This window comes from Carettochelys insculpta, chromosome 11 (genome assembly GCF_033958435.1).
Source record: "Carettochelys insculpta isolate YL-2023 chromosome 11, ASM3395843v1, whole genome shotgun sequence".
NCBI classification, from domain to species: domain Eukaryota; kingdom Metazoa; phylum Chordata; order Testudines; family Carettochelyidae; genus Carettochelys; species Carettochelys insculpta.
In genome coordinates this window covers 49,724,779-49,739,589 of record NC_134147.1, presented here as the reverse complement: position 1 = coordinate 49,739,589, position 14,811 = coordinate 49,724,779, and the positions used below count along the sequence as shown (strand labels likewise).

The window sequence follows — 14,811 nt, the reverse complement described above, 5'->3', positions numbered from 1 at the left end:
CTGCCCCTCTCGCCCTGTCTTGCAGGTTCTCTTCTGTGCTGATCTAAAGCTGTTCCGCCAGAGGCCCAGTGCAGGCCGTGGGCCGAGCGGGGAGCCTGCCTCCAGAGAAGCTGCTCTGGCCCATCGCAGACCCACCTCTGCCCCAGCAGCGGGTCAGGGCTCAGCTTGGCCTGGGGCTACGGAAGCAGCCGCAGCCCCCAGCAAAGGCCAGCGTGGGGCCAGGCGGAAGCGCTGCAGTGGGGAGCCGGACTGCACGAGCCCTGGCTGCGCTCCCCAGGGGGGACTGTAGGGGAGCTCCTGGGGCTCCAGGCTTTGTGGGATCTTCTCTGGCGATGGCAGCCCGGAGACCCATGAGCCACTGGGGCAGGGGAGGGCAGCAGAGGCCCTGCACAGCATCCCACTGGGGCGGGGCGGGGCGGGGCTGGGCTGAGCCTTTGCAGGTTGGCATGGCAACGGGGCCACTCAGCCTTACGCCCCTGCCAGAGCCCCCTTGCCCCAGCGGGCACTAGGGCTGCACCCTGGCTCAACCCCCTAACCCTGGCATCCCCTGGGCTGGGGCCCTGCATCGCTGCCTGCCCCCCGCCCACCGGGGCCCAAAGGGGCAGAGTCACCCAGCCGTGAGGGTTGCTCTCCTTTAATACAAGGCTCCCTGCAGAGAGCCAGGTGTGAAATTCTGCGTTGCCATGCGGGGGGGTGAGACCCGAGCCGGAGGGGCCGGAAGTGAGAGGTGTAGCTCAGCAAGCCCCCTTGCCCCATAGCAGAGAGCCCACCCCAGCCTGCCCACCGAGCCCTTTCTCCTCCCCTGCTGCAGTTAGCTCAGCGCTTGCTCAGGGCCCCGGCCCCAGCCCCTGCAGCATAGCCGGGGGGGTCAGTGGGCCTGGCCTGGCTCTGTCCTTGGGCGAGTGCTAGGGTCCCAGCCCACACCCTGCAGCAAGGGCACCTCTGCCTGCCTGCCAGCGGTGCTGAATTCCCCAGCGGCTCAGTCCCAGGGCAGCTCTCTGCTGTGCCCGGGGGGCGTCCAGTCCCTGCTTGGATAATCACAGCGCAGCCATGTTCGGAGCCCCCACTGGCCTGTGCTGCTGCGGCAGAGCCACGGCAGGTGCCATCAGTCCTTGGGGAGGTGCTGAGAACTGGGCCCCAGGAACCGGGCACAGCTCCTGGCGGCCGATCCTGCCAGGCAAGAACAGAGCGTCAGATGCAGCGTTCCTGCTCAGGGCCCTGCTGGGCGAGTCCCCCGGCCAAGGTCAGGGCTGATACTCACCATCACTGGCCTCAGCTCCCAGCAGCTCACCGGGACAGAGGCCGGTTGGCGTGGTTTGCACAGGTCCTTCCTGGCTGGTTCCCAGCTGCAGCTTCCTCATGTGTCTCACCACGGCCGTGGCGTTGAAAGCTTGCTGCACAGGACAGAGGGATGGCTGGGACCAGGGGCCAGGCCCGAGACCAGGTGGAGGCTGTGCCTGCAGGCACCCCCATGGGGCGGATTGCCAGGTGGGACTATGACCTGGCGCTGGGCGCAGGAGCCCGCAGTGCCCCCTGCGCAGCACCCTGGCAGGCAGAGCTGGGGCGGGGGGCGCTGGGTACAGGGCGGCACAAGGCGCTCACCTTCCACTTGCTCTTGGCGAAGTTCTTTTTGATCTGCTCGCTGACAGACTGGTGGATGTTCTTGTCCAGGGCTGTGTCCCCAGCGATCCTGAGAGCACACAGGGAGTTGGGGCGCAGGCGGCAGGGGCCCAGCCACACGGCTCCACCAGCGGGCCCAGAGGGACCCACAGCAGCTAAGCCCTGGCTGTGGAGGGACCAGGGAGGGATGCCCAGGGCTGGGACCCTTCAGCAAAGCGGGAGGGCCACAGAGGGGCCTTACCAGGGGTGCTGCAGAGCCTGCTCACATGTGAAGCGCTTGTTGGGCTCCTTCTCCATTAAGTGCTGGATGAAATCTTTGGCTAGAACCAGAGAATAAAGCGCCAGCCGGGCCCCCGCCCCCCTTCCTGCCCCTCTTCCCCTCAGCCCCTGCCCCTGCACCAGCCGGGCCCCCGCCCCCCTTCCTGCCCCTCAGCCCCCGCCCCTGCCCCTGCACCAGCCGGGCCCCCGCCCCCCTTCCTGCCCCTCTTCCCCTCAGCCCCTGCACCAGCCGGGCCCCCGCCCCCCTTCCTGCCCCTCAGCCCCCGCCCCTGCACCAGCCGGGCCCCCGCCCCCCTTCCTGCCCCTCTTCCCCTCAGCCCCCGCCCCTGCACCAGCCGGGCCCCCGCCCCCCTTCCTGCCCCTCAGCCCCCGCCCCTGCACCTGCACCAGCCGGGCCCCCGCCCCCCTTCCTGCCCCTCTTCCCCTCAGCCCCTGCACCTGCACCAGCCGGGCCCCCGCCCCCCTTCCTGCCCCTCTTCCCCTCAGCCCCTGCACCTGCACCAGCCGGGCCCCCGCCCCCCTTCCTGCCCCTCTTCCCCTCAGCCCCTGCGCCAGCCGGGCCCCCGCCCCCCTTCCTGCCCCTCTTCCCCTCAGCCCCCGCCCCTGCACCAGCCGAGCCCCCGCCCCCCTTCCTGCCCCTCTTCCCCTCAGCCCCCGCCCCTGCACCAGCCGGGCCCCCGCCCCCCTTCCTGCCCCTCTTCCCCTCAGCCCCTGCACCAGCCGGGCCCCCGCCCCCCTTCCTGCCCCTCTTCCCCTCAGCCCCTGCACCAGCCGGGCCCCCGCCCCCCTTCCTGCCCCTCAGCCCCCGCCCCTGCACCAGCCGGGCCCCCGCCCCCCTTCCTGCCCCTCTTCCCCTCAGCCCCCGCCCCTGCACCAGCCGGGCCCCCGCCCCCTTCCTGCCCCCCTTCCCCTCAGCCCCCGCCCCTGCACCAGCCGGGCCCCCGCCCCCCTTCCCCTCAGCCCCCGCCCCTGCACCAGCCGGGCCCCCGCCCCCCTTCCTGCCCCTCTTCCCCTCAGCCCCCGCCCCTGCACCAGCCGGGCCCCCGCCCCCCTTCCTGCCCCTCAGCCCCCGCCCCCGCCCCTGCACCAGCCGGGCCCCCGCCCCCTTCCTGCCCCTCTTCCCCTCAGCCCCTGCACCAGCCGGGCCCCCGCCCCCCTTCCTGCCCCTCTTCCCCTCAGCCCCCGCCCCTGCACCAGCCGAGCCCCCGCCCCCCTTCCTGCCCTTCAGCCCCCGCCCCTGCTCCAGCCGGGCCCCCGCCCCCCTTCCTGCCCCTCTTCCCCTCAGCCCCCGCCCCTGCACCAGCCGAGCCCCCGCCCCCCTTCCTGCCCCTCAGCCCCCGCCCCTGCACCAGCCGGGCCCCCGCCCCCCTTCCTGCCCCTCTTCCCCTCAGCCCCTGCACCAGCCGGGCCCCCGCCCCCCTTCCTGCCCCTCTTCCCCTCAGCCCCCGCCCCTGCACCAGCCGGGCCCCCGCCCCCCTTCCTGCCCCTCTTCCCCTCAGCCCCCGCCCCTGCACCAGCCGGGCCCCCGCCCCCCTTCCTGCCCCTCTTCCCCTCAGCCCCCGCCCCTGCACCAGCCGGGCCCCCGCCCCCCTTCCTGCCCCTCAGCCCCCGCCCCTGCACCAGCCGGGCCCCCGCCCCCCTTCCTGCCCCTCAGCCCCCGCCCCTGCACCAGCCGGGCCCCCGCCCCCCTTCCTGCCCCTCTTCCCCTCAGCCCCTGCCCCTGCACCAGCCGGGCCCCCGCCCCCCTTCCTGCCCCTCAGCCCCCGCCCCTGCACCAGCCGGGCCCCCGCCCCCCTTCCTGCCCCTCAGCCCCCGCCCCTGCACCAGCCGGGCCCCCGCCCCCCTTCCTGCCCCTCTTCCCCTGCCCCTGCACCAGCCGGGCCCCCGCCCCCCTTCCTGCCCCTCAGCCCCCGCCCCTGCACCTGCACCAGCCGGGCCCCCGCCCCCCTTCCTGCCCCTCAGCCCCTGCCCCTGCACCAGCCAGGCCCCCGCACCCCTTCCTGCCCCTCAGCCCCCGCCCCTGCACCAGCCGGGCCCCCGCCCCCCTTCCTGCCCCTCTTCCCCTCAGCCCCCGCCCCTGCACCAGCCGGGCCCCCGCCCCCCTTCCTGCCCCTCTTCCCCTCAGCCCCCGCCCCTGCACCAGCCGGGCCCCCGCCCCCCTTCCTGCCCCTCTTCCCCTCAGCCCCCGCCCCTGCACCAGCCGGGCCCCCGCCCCCCTTCCTGCCCCTCTTCCCCTCAGCCCCCGCCCCTGCACCAGCCGGGCCCCCGCCCCCCTTCCTGCCCCTCAGCCCCCGCCCCTGCACCAGCCGGGCCCCCGCCCCCCTTCCTGCCCCTCAGCCCCCGCCCCTGCACCAGCCGGGCCCCCGCCCCCCTTCCTGCCCCTCTTCCCCTGCCCCTGCACCAGCCGGGCCCCCGCCCCCCTTCCTGCCCCTCTTCCCCTCAGCCCCCGCCCCTGCACCAGCCGGGCCCCCGCCCCCCTTCCTGCCCCTCTTCCCCTCAGCCCCTGCCCCTGCACCAGCCGGGCCCCCGCCCCCCTTCCTGCCCCTCTTCCCCTCAGCCCCTGCCCCTGCACCAGCCGGGCCCCCGCCCCCCTTCCTGCCCCTCAGCCCCCGCCCCTGCACCAGCCGAGCCCCCGCCCCCCTTCCTGCCCCTCAGCCCCCGCCCCTGCACCAGCCGGGCCCCCGCCCCCCTTCTCCCCCTCAGCGCCAGCCAGGCCTTGTCTCTCTTCCCCCGGTTGCCCTCCCACCCTCACACAAGTCTGGCCTGGGGAAGTGCGACAGCAGCCCCACGTACCGGACTCGGAGATGTCGTCCCAGTAGGGCGAGTCGAACTCGTACTCGGCCTGCAGGATCTGCTCAAAGAGCTTGGCGTCGCTCTCGTCGTAGAAGGGCGGGTAGCCACACAGCCTGCGCGGGAGAGAGCTCTGCTAGAGTGGGGTGCTGGGAAGTGGGGTGGTGTGGCCAGGGTTCCCTGGGCATCCCAGCCCACCCCCCAGCCCTGGCAGTACCTACAGGATGTAGGCGATGACGCCGATAGACCAGCAATCCACGGCCTTGCTGTAGGGCTTCTGCGCTAGCACCTCCGGGGCTGCAGAGAGGGGGTAAATGTGAGGAGGGGCTTGGGCCCCACACAGAGCTGATTACGTGACACCTGCCCCCCAAGGAGCCCCACATGGGGCAGAACCCCTCTGCCCCTCAAGAAAGCCCCACCCCCACGGGCAGAACCCTCTGCCCTACACAGCAGACCCCAGGGGGGCTGCCCCCCTGGCCCCCAGAGACCAAGGCGACCTGGCTACTGGTGCTCTTTCTGGCTTCACGCACCCACATAGCCAGGGGTCCCACACGCTGTGGACATGACGCTGCCGCAGCCCTCGATCTTCGACAGCCCGAAGTCGCTGATCATGATCTTGGAGTCGGGGTCCAGGCTGTAATAGAGCAGGTTCTCGGGCTGTGCCGAGCCAGGTGCAGGGGGTACAGTCACACAGGTCCAGTCCTGTTCCCGCGGCCCAGCCCTGTGCCTGCCACGCTCCCTGCCCCACTTCTCCTGCGCCCCGCCAGCCTCCTCCCCACTGCCCCCTCGCCATGCCTCACTCGCAGCCTGGCCAGCGTAGAGCAGGGGCCTGCCCTGCCCAGGGCACAGGGGAGCCCCAGCATGCTCCGTGCACACAGACGCTCTGGAGAACATTGCGCACAGTGCAGCACTGGGGCCAAGCAGGGCCCCCTTGAGCCTGCCCTGCAGCCTGGGGCAGGTCACACACCCCACAAATGGAGAGCTCCACCCCTGCGCCCCTCAGGTGCTGCCTGTCCAGCCCCAGGACATAGCTGAGCCCAGGCCCTTTGGAAAGAACAGATGCAGGAGACACCCTGCAAATGGTTCCCACCCTGCAAACAGCCCCTCTGCTGGGGCTCCCAGCCCATCACCCTTCCTGAGTCACAAACACTGCCCCTGCAGCCACCACTAGCAAGCGCCTAACAGAGCACTCACAGACGCCTTCCTGCAGGACACAGCGGAGACCAGGTGTCACCACGGACACAGCCAGGGGGCCTACAGCGAAACCAGACCTGGCCGGAGAGAGCCCAGCTGCCCCAGGGCCGTGCCGTGCTGCAAGACCCGACCCAGCTGCCCCAGGGCTGTGCCATGCCGCGAGACCAGACCCAGCTGCCCCAGGGCTGTGCCATGCCGCGAGACCAGACCCGGCCGCCCCAGGGCCGTGCCGGGCTGTGACACATGCAGCCAGAGTGCGAGACGGGAGTGGATGGTGAAAGCAGCAGGGCCCCTGTGCCCACACCTGGGTGGCCCTGGTGCAGGCACTGTGCTTAGCCCGCCTGGGCGTCTCCAGCGCCGGCGGCCGGCTCACCTTCAGGTCCCGGTGCACAATGCCCCTTTCGTGCAGGTACCGCACCGCGTCCAGGATCTGCCGGACCAGCTGGCTGGCGTCCCGCTCCGTGTAGAAGCCCTTCTCCACAATCCGGTCGAACAGCTCTCCGCCCGAGACGCTGCGGGGCGCGGGGAGCTGTAGTCAGCCCGGCTCAGCCCCCGCCCCCAGCACGGAGTGAGCGGCGTGGGCCCTGGGTGCCCCAGCTCCTGGACCTGCTTGGGACCTGGCTCCAAGGGCCGCTCGCCTGCAGCCCACCCATACGCCCCCAGCTGCACCTGCTGCCACCAAGCAATTCAGGGCCTCCTGAGGGCTCACCTACCCGACACTCTCCCCCCGCAGCCAGTGGAGCAGCCAGCAGGAGCAGGAGCAGGCTGTCGGAGGGGTGCCCCAAGCGAGTACTGCCCCTGACACCCCTCCAGCCACAAAACTTCCTCCCAAGGTCACATCCCACCCTCACTCCCACCTCTCCAGCACATCAACTCCTTCCCAGGGCCTTAGGGGGCAGAAACAAGGCTCGGGGCCCTCTGAGCACATTTCTGCAACCCTGGGCTCCTGCAGGCCTCCTTCCGAGCCCTAGAGGAGCCACCCACCAGCCCGGCCCCTGCCCCACTCACAGCTCCATGATAAGGTAGAGGTGACCCCCGCTCTCGTAAATGTCATCCAGAGCCACAATGTTGGGGTGCTTAATTCTGAAACAGATGGGGTGATCGTGCAGTGAGATGGGGGAGCTGGAGACAGAAATGGGGTGGTCTTGTGGTGAGATGGGGGTTGGAGACCGGGGCCCAGAGATTGGGGGGGCGCAGCAGATGGGGGCTGGAGACAGGAGCCCAGAGATGGGGGGGGTGGCAGACAGGGGCTGCGCTGAGACAGGGAACCTGGAGATGAGAGCGGCCAAGCAGCCGCAGCAGGCTGGGAGCAGCTAGCCCGGGCAGCTGGCGGCTTCTCCAGGAGCCGGAGGCTCCAACCCGTGGCCGTTTGCAGAAAGGGGCCGAGGCGTGGCCCAGGTGCCAGGCTGCCGGCACAGAGGGGCGGTGCAGGGTGCCCAGCACGGAGCCACGGGCACGCGCCAGGCTCGGCGCTCACGCTGCCTGTGCCAGGGCACCTACTTGTGCAAGACGGCAATCTCGTTCTCCAGGCTGCTCTTGCTCTGCAGGGCCTTCTTGGCAATGCACTTAATGGCCACCAGCTTCCGGCTGCTGCGCTCCTCTGCCAGCACCACCTCGGAGAAGGCTCCGCTGGGGAAAGAGGGGAGCTGGGGCCAGGCCAGGGCTGGCGGCTGTTGGCATGGTAACTGCTGGAAAGGGCTATTCCAGCCCCATGTGAGCTCCCCCCTCTGCAGCGGGTGGGGCTGCTGCCCAGCGCCCAGCACACAGAGCTGCCACAGGGCGGGCGCTGCCCTGGAGCTGAGTGAGGAGCACAGGCCTGGGCTGGCCAGTGTGTGGCAGGGGCCTCAGGGGCTGCATAGTCACGGGGCTCCCCCCCCCCAACCCTCACAGCCCTGGGCACCTCAGGGGGCACCTCCCCACAGGCTGCCAGCAAGGAGACAGCCCTGACCCCAGCCCCTTCCACTGACTGCATCCACAGGCCTCCCTGGGCCGACCACACCCAATGCCAGCACCCAGAGCCAGCTGCAGCCCAGCCCCAGCAAGGGCGGCTGGCTAACCAGCCCCCCATGCTCCTCCCCAGAGCCAGCTGCAGCCCAGCCCCAGCAAGGGCTGCTGGCTAACCAGCCCCCCACGCTCTTCCCTAGAGCCAGCTGCAGCCCAGCCCCAGGCAAGCATTCTTTGTGTATTCAGCTGCTGCCCACTCCAGAGGCATCCCAGATGAGATGGCCCCTTTGAGTGGAGCCAACAGGCCAGCCCCGGACTCCAGCTCAGGTAACAGCATGGCCCCAACAGCAAACTCTCCTGCCAGGGCGGCGGCAGCAGCAGCCGCAAGGGCCCGTGTCCAGAGCCTGCAGGGCTAAGCCACGCAGCTGGGCTGGGCATTTGCACGAGGCCCAGGCAGGAGGCTGGAAGAAACACGGGGCCAGGGAGCACATGAAAACCAGCCGCACCAGGCTCACCCCAGCCATGGCCACAACTGGCTCGGCTCCTGCTCCTCCCTCTGCCCCTCTAGCCAGGAGCAGGACCAATGAGCAGCTCCCAGCGGCCCCAGTGACAGGAGCCCAAAGTGGGCTGTGGTGCTCAGCTGGGGGACGTTAGCAGCTGGCTCCAGGCCTGGTGCTCATGGCCCATCCTTCCAGAGAGGCTGGAGCTGCAGGTGACTTGGGAAGGGGCTGGCAGCGGCCGCTTGCAGGAGCGGCGCTGGGTGCCTGCCCACCCTGCACACTGCTGACCCATGGCCAGCAGCTCTGGCTGCTCACTTGGGCTGCACACAGGAAACAACAGACACACTAGGGCCCCCGTTTCCGGAGAGGATGGGAAGTGAAATGTGGTTTAGTTCAGACGTGGGCCTTTGCAACGCCAATCCCTGTGTGCCCCACACTGCCTCCCAGAAACCCTGGTCCTTGGGAGTGTCGATCTGCCCCCCCCGGCTCCTGGGGAGCCCCCGCTGCCCCCAGCTCCTGCCCCCCAGCTCCTGGGGAGCCCCTGCTGCCCCCAGCTCCTGCCCCCCAGCTCCTGGGGAGCCCCCACTGCCCCCAGCTCCTGGGGAGCCCCCGCTGCCCCCAGCTCCTGCCCCCCAGCTCCTTCCCCCTGCCCCCAATGCCCCCAGCTCCTGGGGAGCCCCCGCTGCCCCCAGCTCCTGCCCCCCAGCTCCTGGGGAGCCCCCACTACCCCCAGCTCCTTCCCCCTGCCCCCACTGCCCCCAGCTCCTGGGGAGCCCCCACTACCCCCAGCTCCTGCCCCCCAGCTCCTGGGGAGCCCCACTGCCCCCAGCTCCTGCCCCCCAGCTCCTGGGAAACCCCCGCTGACCCTCCCAGAAACCCCAGGCCCCATCGCGGCCTACAGTCACCCGCTCCCAGTACCCAGTAGCCTGTAAGTCAGCCCATTGAAGGCGCCCAAGGCCAGGCAGGGGAGTTACCCCCTCCCCACGCTTACTGTGTAAGCTGAGTAAGGCCTCAGGGCCCACCCCCACAGCAGGCCCCTCACCAGCTCCAGGGTTCCCCCAGACAGGCAAAGTCCCCTCAGGCTAGAGCTGAGCGTGGGGCCGGCAGAGCAGGAACCAGTGGAGGGCTGCAGACCCCCTGGCCCCACATATCGTCCTGAGGGGGGCTCTCACCCCCCAGCCCCTCCCTTTGCAGCAGGAGCTCAGGGCATGTGGGTAGGGGAGTGCGGTGCCAGGACACTCAGCCAGTGCCTGCATCCTGTCCAGCTGAAGGCAGGCGGGGGGTGGGGGCAGGAGAACGGGGTATGTAGGGAGAGGGGGTGAGGCTCCTGCTCTCTGTAGGGAGGGGCACTGCCACAGGCAGGGCAGAGGGATGGCTGGGACTCTAGGGCAGGACAGCAGACGGGGAGGTTGGTGGGAGCCCCCCTGGGGTCCCTCCCTCTCCCCAGCAGCCAGGCCACACGCCCAGCCCAGCCCCGGGGAAGCCAGCAGCCGCCAGGGCGGCAGGCAGGCTGTGCTGCCCAGGGCCATGCGGCGTAACGGCCCCTCGGCCAGCTGGGCCCCAGGCCCCCAGAGGCGAGGGGAGGAGGGCCCCACCCTTGCTGGAGGTGTGGCAGGACCCCGACTCGTCTGGGAACGGGCGCACAGAGGCAAACCCGCCGGGGAGCTGCTGAGCACCAAGTGCCCTGGACAGAGCCAGCGCCACAGCGCCTCAGGAAGGGCAGGATGTGCAGCTGCCCGGCAGGGTGGGGCAGGAGCGACAGCCCAGGAGCCCCACGCCTGCCCCCTCCCCTGCTGGGCCAGGCCGGGGGCAGCCGCTGGCAGACAGACCCCTGCACCAGCTCACCGGGCCTGTCTCAGTGGGCCCTGCTCCATTGGCGGGGTGGGGGCAGATGCGGCTCGGGGATCCGTGTGCAGCCTGTGAATGCCAGCAACCCTGGCGAACTCCAGCACCGGCAGAGACCGGGCCTCCGGAAGGGGCTGGAGGACAGAGGCTGGGCACGTGCAACGGCTCGGCCAGGCCTGCCAGGGGACGGGCAGAGGCCTGGCCAGGCTGAGGTAGACTGCCCGTCCCAGGCAGCCTGCAGAGAGCCGGGCTGGGGGGAGGAAAGGCTGCCTCGGGGGCTGCTGGGCTGGGGAGCACGAGCCTCCAAGGGGAAGCTCTGCACAGATCTCCCTGGGGCAAGCAGCTGACAGCAGCCCCAAGCGCCAATACAGGGAGCCCTGCCCGCCTGGCACCAGAGGGTTCCTTCGTCCCCAAGCCGCTCAAGGGCTCCGGCAGGGCAAAGCTGGCAGTGCCTCTCCCGGCGGGGGTCTCCTCCCGGCCCCGCCCTGCCCCGCCAGCACGCCACCGGCTCTGTCAATATTGACCTACCCGCCCAGCACCAGCTCCAGCTCCCGCTCCCGCTCCCAGCCTTGCGCTAATATTTGAGGCAGCTGGTTTCCACCCTGCCCAGCCCTGCCCAGCAACTGCCCCCAGGCAACCCAGAGCCAGTGTGGGGGCAGAGGTCCGCCAGCTGGGGAGCAAACAGCACCAGCCACCCCAGCTTCCAGGGGCATATCCGCTACGACAGGACAGGCTGGAGCAGCTGGGAGCTTCCACCACCCCGCAGCCAGCGCCCCGCCCCCCCAGCTGGGAGCTTCCACCACCCCCCAGCCAGCGCCTTGCCCCCCCGCCCCCCCAGCTGGGAGCTCCTCCCCCAGCCAGCGCCCCACCCCCCTTGACCTCCAGCTGGGAGCTCCTCCCCCAGCCAGTGCCCCACCCCCCCCGTGCCCCCTGTTGGGAGCTCCCCCCCCAGCCAGCGCCCCGCCCCTCCATCCCCCCAGCTGGGAGCTCCCCCCCAGCGCCCTCTGGAGTTGTACAAGCAGCACAGACAGGAGCACAGCCCCCAGCAGTGGCACAGGGCCCTGGGAGGGGCAGCTGCTCAGACTCACGTGCCCAGGGTCTCCCGGAACTCGTAGATCTCTCGAATGTCCTGGGCTTTCTTCTTCCAGCTCGGCCCGTCCTCACCCAAAGGCATCATCCTTCCCGGGGGCCAGCCTCAGCCGCCTGCCCTGAGGTGCGCTGGGCAGCCTACCCAGCAGGCCTGGTGCGGATCAGCCTCCTGCCAACACCCAGCTCAGGGCCTGCGCAGAGCAGAGGAACTTGCAGCTTGTGCTTGCCTGGGTAGGAGCTTCACCTGACCCAGCAAAGCTGTGCATCCCTGACTAGATGAGCTGGGCCTGGGCCAGGGCCAGGGCCAGGGCCAGGGCCAGGCTGGGTCCATGCCGGTCGGGAAGGGGCAGGAGGCCAGGGCCAGGCTGGGTCCATGCAGTTCGGGAAGGGGCAGGAGGCCAAGGCCAGGCTGGGTCCATGCAGTTCGGGAAGGGGCAGGAGGCCAGGGCCAGGCAGGGTCCATGCAGGTCGGGAAGGGGCAGGAGGCCAGGGCCAGGCTGGGTCCATGCAGTTCGGGAAGGGGCAGGAGGCCAGGGCCAGGCAGGGTCCATGCAGGTCGGGAAGGGGCAGGAGGCCAGGGCCAGGCTGGGTCCATGCAGTTCGGGAAGGGGCAGGAGGCCAGGGCCAGGCAGGGTCCATGCAGGTCGGGAAGGGGCAGGAGGCCAGGGCCAGGCAGGGTCCATGCAGGTCGGGAAGGGGCAGGAGGCCAGGGCCAGGCTGGGTCCATGCCGGTCGGGAAGGGGCAGGAGGCCAGGGCCAGGCTGGGTCCATGCAGGTCGGGAAGGGCCAGGCAGGGCAGGGCCAGGCTGGGTCCATGCAGGTCGGGAAGGGGCAGGAGGCCAGGGCCAGGCTGGGTCCATGCAGGTCGGGAAGGGGCAGGAAGCCAGGGCCAGGCTGGGTCCATGCCAGTCGGGAAGGGGCAGGAGGCCAGGGCCAGGCTGGGTCCATGCCGGTCGGGAAGGGGCAGGAGGCCAGGGCCAGGCTGGGTCCATGCAGGTCGGGAAGGGCCAGGCAGGGCAGGGCCAGGCTGGGTCCATGCAGGTCGGGAAGGGGCAGGAGGCCAGGGCCAGGCTGGGTCCATGCCGGTCGGGAAGGGGCAGGAGGCCAGGGCCAGGCTGGGTCCATGCAGGTCGGGAAGGGGCAGGAGGCCAGGGCCAGGCAGGGTCCATGCAGGTCGGGAAGGGGCAGGAGGCCAGGGCCAGGCAGGGTCCATGCAGGTCGGGAAGGGGCAGGAGGCCAGGGCCAGGCTGGGTCCATGCCGGTCGGGAAGGGGCAGGAGGCCAGGGCCAGGCAGGGTCCATGCAGGTCGGGAAGGGGCAGGAGGCCAGGGCCAGGCAGGGTCCATGCCGGTTGGGAAGGGGCCGGGCAGCACCCACGGGCTGGGGCGGAAGGGCCCATGAGCTCAGCCCCTCGGAGACCCCAAGGTCCTGGACGGGCGGCCGAGGCCCTGCAGCCCAGGGGCGGCTGGGCACCCACGTGGCGGCCCAGGCTCCTGCCAGCGCTCCGCATCCACAGGTGGCCGCGTCCTGTCCCCGCACGGAGCCGGTGCGGATGTGCACGGGCAGGGGACGGGCAGGGGTGCGCAGACTCAGCGGCAGCCGCTATGCGGTGCAGGCGGGCGCACGGCCACCCCGCGTGCCGGGCACGGGGGGCACAGCCCGGCCCGTGCCACTGGGGCCGGCGGCCACGCTGCGGCCCGGGGCTTGCGCCAGCAGCCTCCCGCCACGGCCACGGCCACGGCCACGGCCCGGCCCGGCCAAGCACCTGCGTGCGCCGCCCCTGGCCGGAGGGGGGCGCGCAGGGAGCAGCCCCAGCCGGGGGGCCCGGCCCGGCCCCGCCCGCGCGCACTCACCGCGCTCCCGCCAGCCGAGCGCCCGAACCCCCGTCCGCACCCCGCCGGCACCCCGGCCCGTGACGTCACGGCGGGCGGGGCTCGGCTCCCCGAGCGGCCAATCCGGGGCCGGGAGCTGCCTGGCGACGGGCTCCCACTAAAATTAGACGGGGGCGGGGCGGGGCGACTCGGGCGGCCGCTGCCAGCCTGGCACCGAAGGGCTGGAAATCGCGTCGGGCGGGGGAAGAGCGCCCCGGGACCCCCCCCGTGGGAGCCCCCGAGACCCCTACCCGCCGCCCCCCCCGCGGGAACCCCCTATGCCCCCCCGAGATCCCTACCTGCCAGCCCACCTCCTGCGGGAACCCCCTACACCCCCAAGACCCCTACCCACCCCCCATGGGAGCCCCCTGCCCCCCCGAGACCCCTACCCGCCACCCCCCCGCGGGAACCCCCTACACCCCCCGAGCCCCCTACCCGCCGTGGGAACCCCTATGCCCCCCCGAGACCCCTACCCGCCGCCCCACCTCCCGCGGGAACCCCCTACACCCCCCCGAGACCCCTACCCGCCATGGGAACCCCTATGCCCCCCCGAGATCCATGCCCGCCCCCCGTGAGAGCCCCCTACACCCCCAAGACCCCTACCCACCCCCCATGGGAGCCCCCTGCCCCCCCGAGACCCCTACCCGCCGTGGGAACCCCCTATGCCCCCCCGAGACCCCTACCCGCCGCCCCCCCCGCGGGAACCCCCTACACCCCCAAGACCCCTACCCACCCCCCATGGGAGCCCCCTGCCCCCCCGAGACCCCTACCCGCCACCCCCCCGCGGGAACCCCCTACACCCCCCGAGCCCCCTACCCGCCGTGGGAACCCCTATGCCCCCCCGAGACCCCTACCCGCCGCCCCACCTCCCGCGGGAACCCCCTACACCCCCCCGAGACCCCTACCCGCCATGGGAACCCCTATGCCCCCCCAAGATCCATGCCCGCCCCCCGTGAGAGCCCCCTACACCCTCGAGACCTGTACCCACTGTGGGAACCCCCATACCCCCCCGAGATCCCTACCCGCCGCCCCACCTCCTGCGGGAACCCCCTAAACCCCCAAGACCCCTACCCACCCCCCATGGGAGCCCCCTGCTCCCCCGAGCCCCCTACCCGCCGTGGGAACCCCCTATGCCCCCCCCGAGACCCCTACCCGCCACCCCCCCGCGGGAACCCCCTACACCCCCCGAGACCCCCACCCGCCATGGGAACCCCTATGCCCCCCCGAGATCCCTGCCCACCCCCCGTGAGAGCCTCCTACCCCCCCGAGACCCCTACCCACTGTGGGAACCCCCATGCCCCCGAGACCCCTACCTGCCACCCCACCTCCTGCAGGAACCCCCTACACCCCCCAAGACCCCTACCCACCCCCCCGGGAGCCCCCTGCTCCCCCAAGACCCCTACCCACTGCCCCATGGGAACCCCCTACCCCCCAAGACCTCTACCTGCTGTGGGAACCCCCTATACCCCCCCGAGACCCCTACCCGCCCCCCGTGAGCCCCCTCCCCCCCAAAACCCCTACCCGCCGCCCCACCCCCTGCAGGAAGCCCCAATGCCCCCCACAGGAACCCCCTATGTAGCCCCAAGACCCCTACCCACCCCCCCATGGGAACCCTCCTACATTCCCACCACCCCCCACTGGGAACCCCCTACACACACCCCCCGAGACCCCTACCTGCCA

The 14,811-nt window shown here is 71.7% G+C and overlaps 2 protein-coding genes across 3 annotated transcripts in view; one reads left to right on the top strand and one right to left on the bottom strand.

Moving 5' to 3' along the window:
* OGG1 (8-oxoguanine DNA glycosylase) overlaps nucleotides 1-467 on the top strand; it is a 41,483-nt gene extending 41,016 nt beyond the window's left edge. Inside the window, exon 7 of one of the 2 annotated variants that reach the window (XM_075005105.1) lies at nucleotides 26-467. In XM_075005105.1, coding sequence (XP_074861206.1) covers nucleotides 26-289 — 264 coding nt within the window. In that variant the 3' untranslated portion in view covers nucleotides 290-467. The remainder of the gene's footprint in view (nucleotides 1-25) is intronic. The other variant, XM_075005106.1, reaches the window with a different exon arrangement.
* A 151-nt stretch (nucleotides 468-618) lies between these two features.
* Nucleotides 619-13,248, bottom strand: CAMK1 (calcium/calmodulin dependent protein kinase I). The gene is made up of 12 exons (XM_075005107.1): nucleotides 13,114-13,248; nucleotides 11,261-11,452; nucleotides 7,384-7,512; nucleotides 6,892-6,966; nucleotides 6,257-6,395; nucleotides 5,220-5,346; nucleotides 4,911-4,986; nucleotides 4,693-4,805; nucleotides 1,862-1,940; nucleotides 1,603-1,690; nucleotides 1,262-1,394; nucleotides 619-1,170 (listed from the first exon to the last, which is right to left on the bottom strand). The coding sequence occupies exons 2-12, from the start codon at nucleotides 11,347-11,349 to the stop codon at nucleotides 1,106-1,108; spliced, it is 1,113 nt and encodes a 370-aa protein (XP_074861208.1). The 5' UTR covers nucleotides 11,350-11,452; nucleotides 13,114-13,248; the 3' UTR covers nucleotides 619-1,105.
* Nucleotides 13,249-14,811: the final 1,563 nt, after the last annotated feature.

What these genes read in the sequence shown, in the direction of transcription:
- CAMK1 (XM_075005107.1), bottom strand. Translation starts at nt 11,349, where the DNA reads ATGATGCCTTTGGGTGAGGACGGGCCGAGCTGGAAGAAGAAAGCCCAG. An exon ending in TTCCGGGAGACCCTGGGCAC is followed by an intron (nt 7,513 to 11,260) that starts GTGAGTCTGAGC and finishes CTCTTTCCCCAG; the next exon opens with CGGAGCCTTCTCCGAGGTGG. An exon ending in GGACGACATCTCCGAGTCCG is followed by an intron (nt 1,941 to 4,692) that starts GTACGTGGGGCT and finishes CTCTGGTTCTAG; the next exon opens with CCAAAGATTTCATCCAGCAC.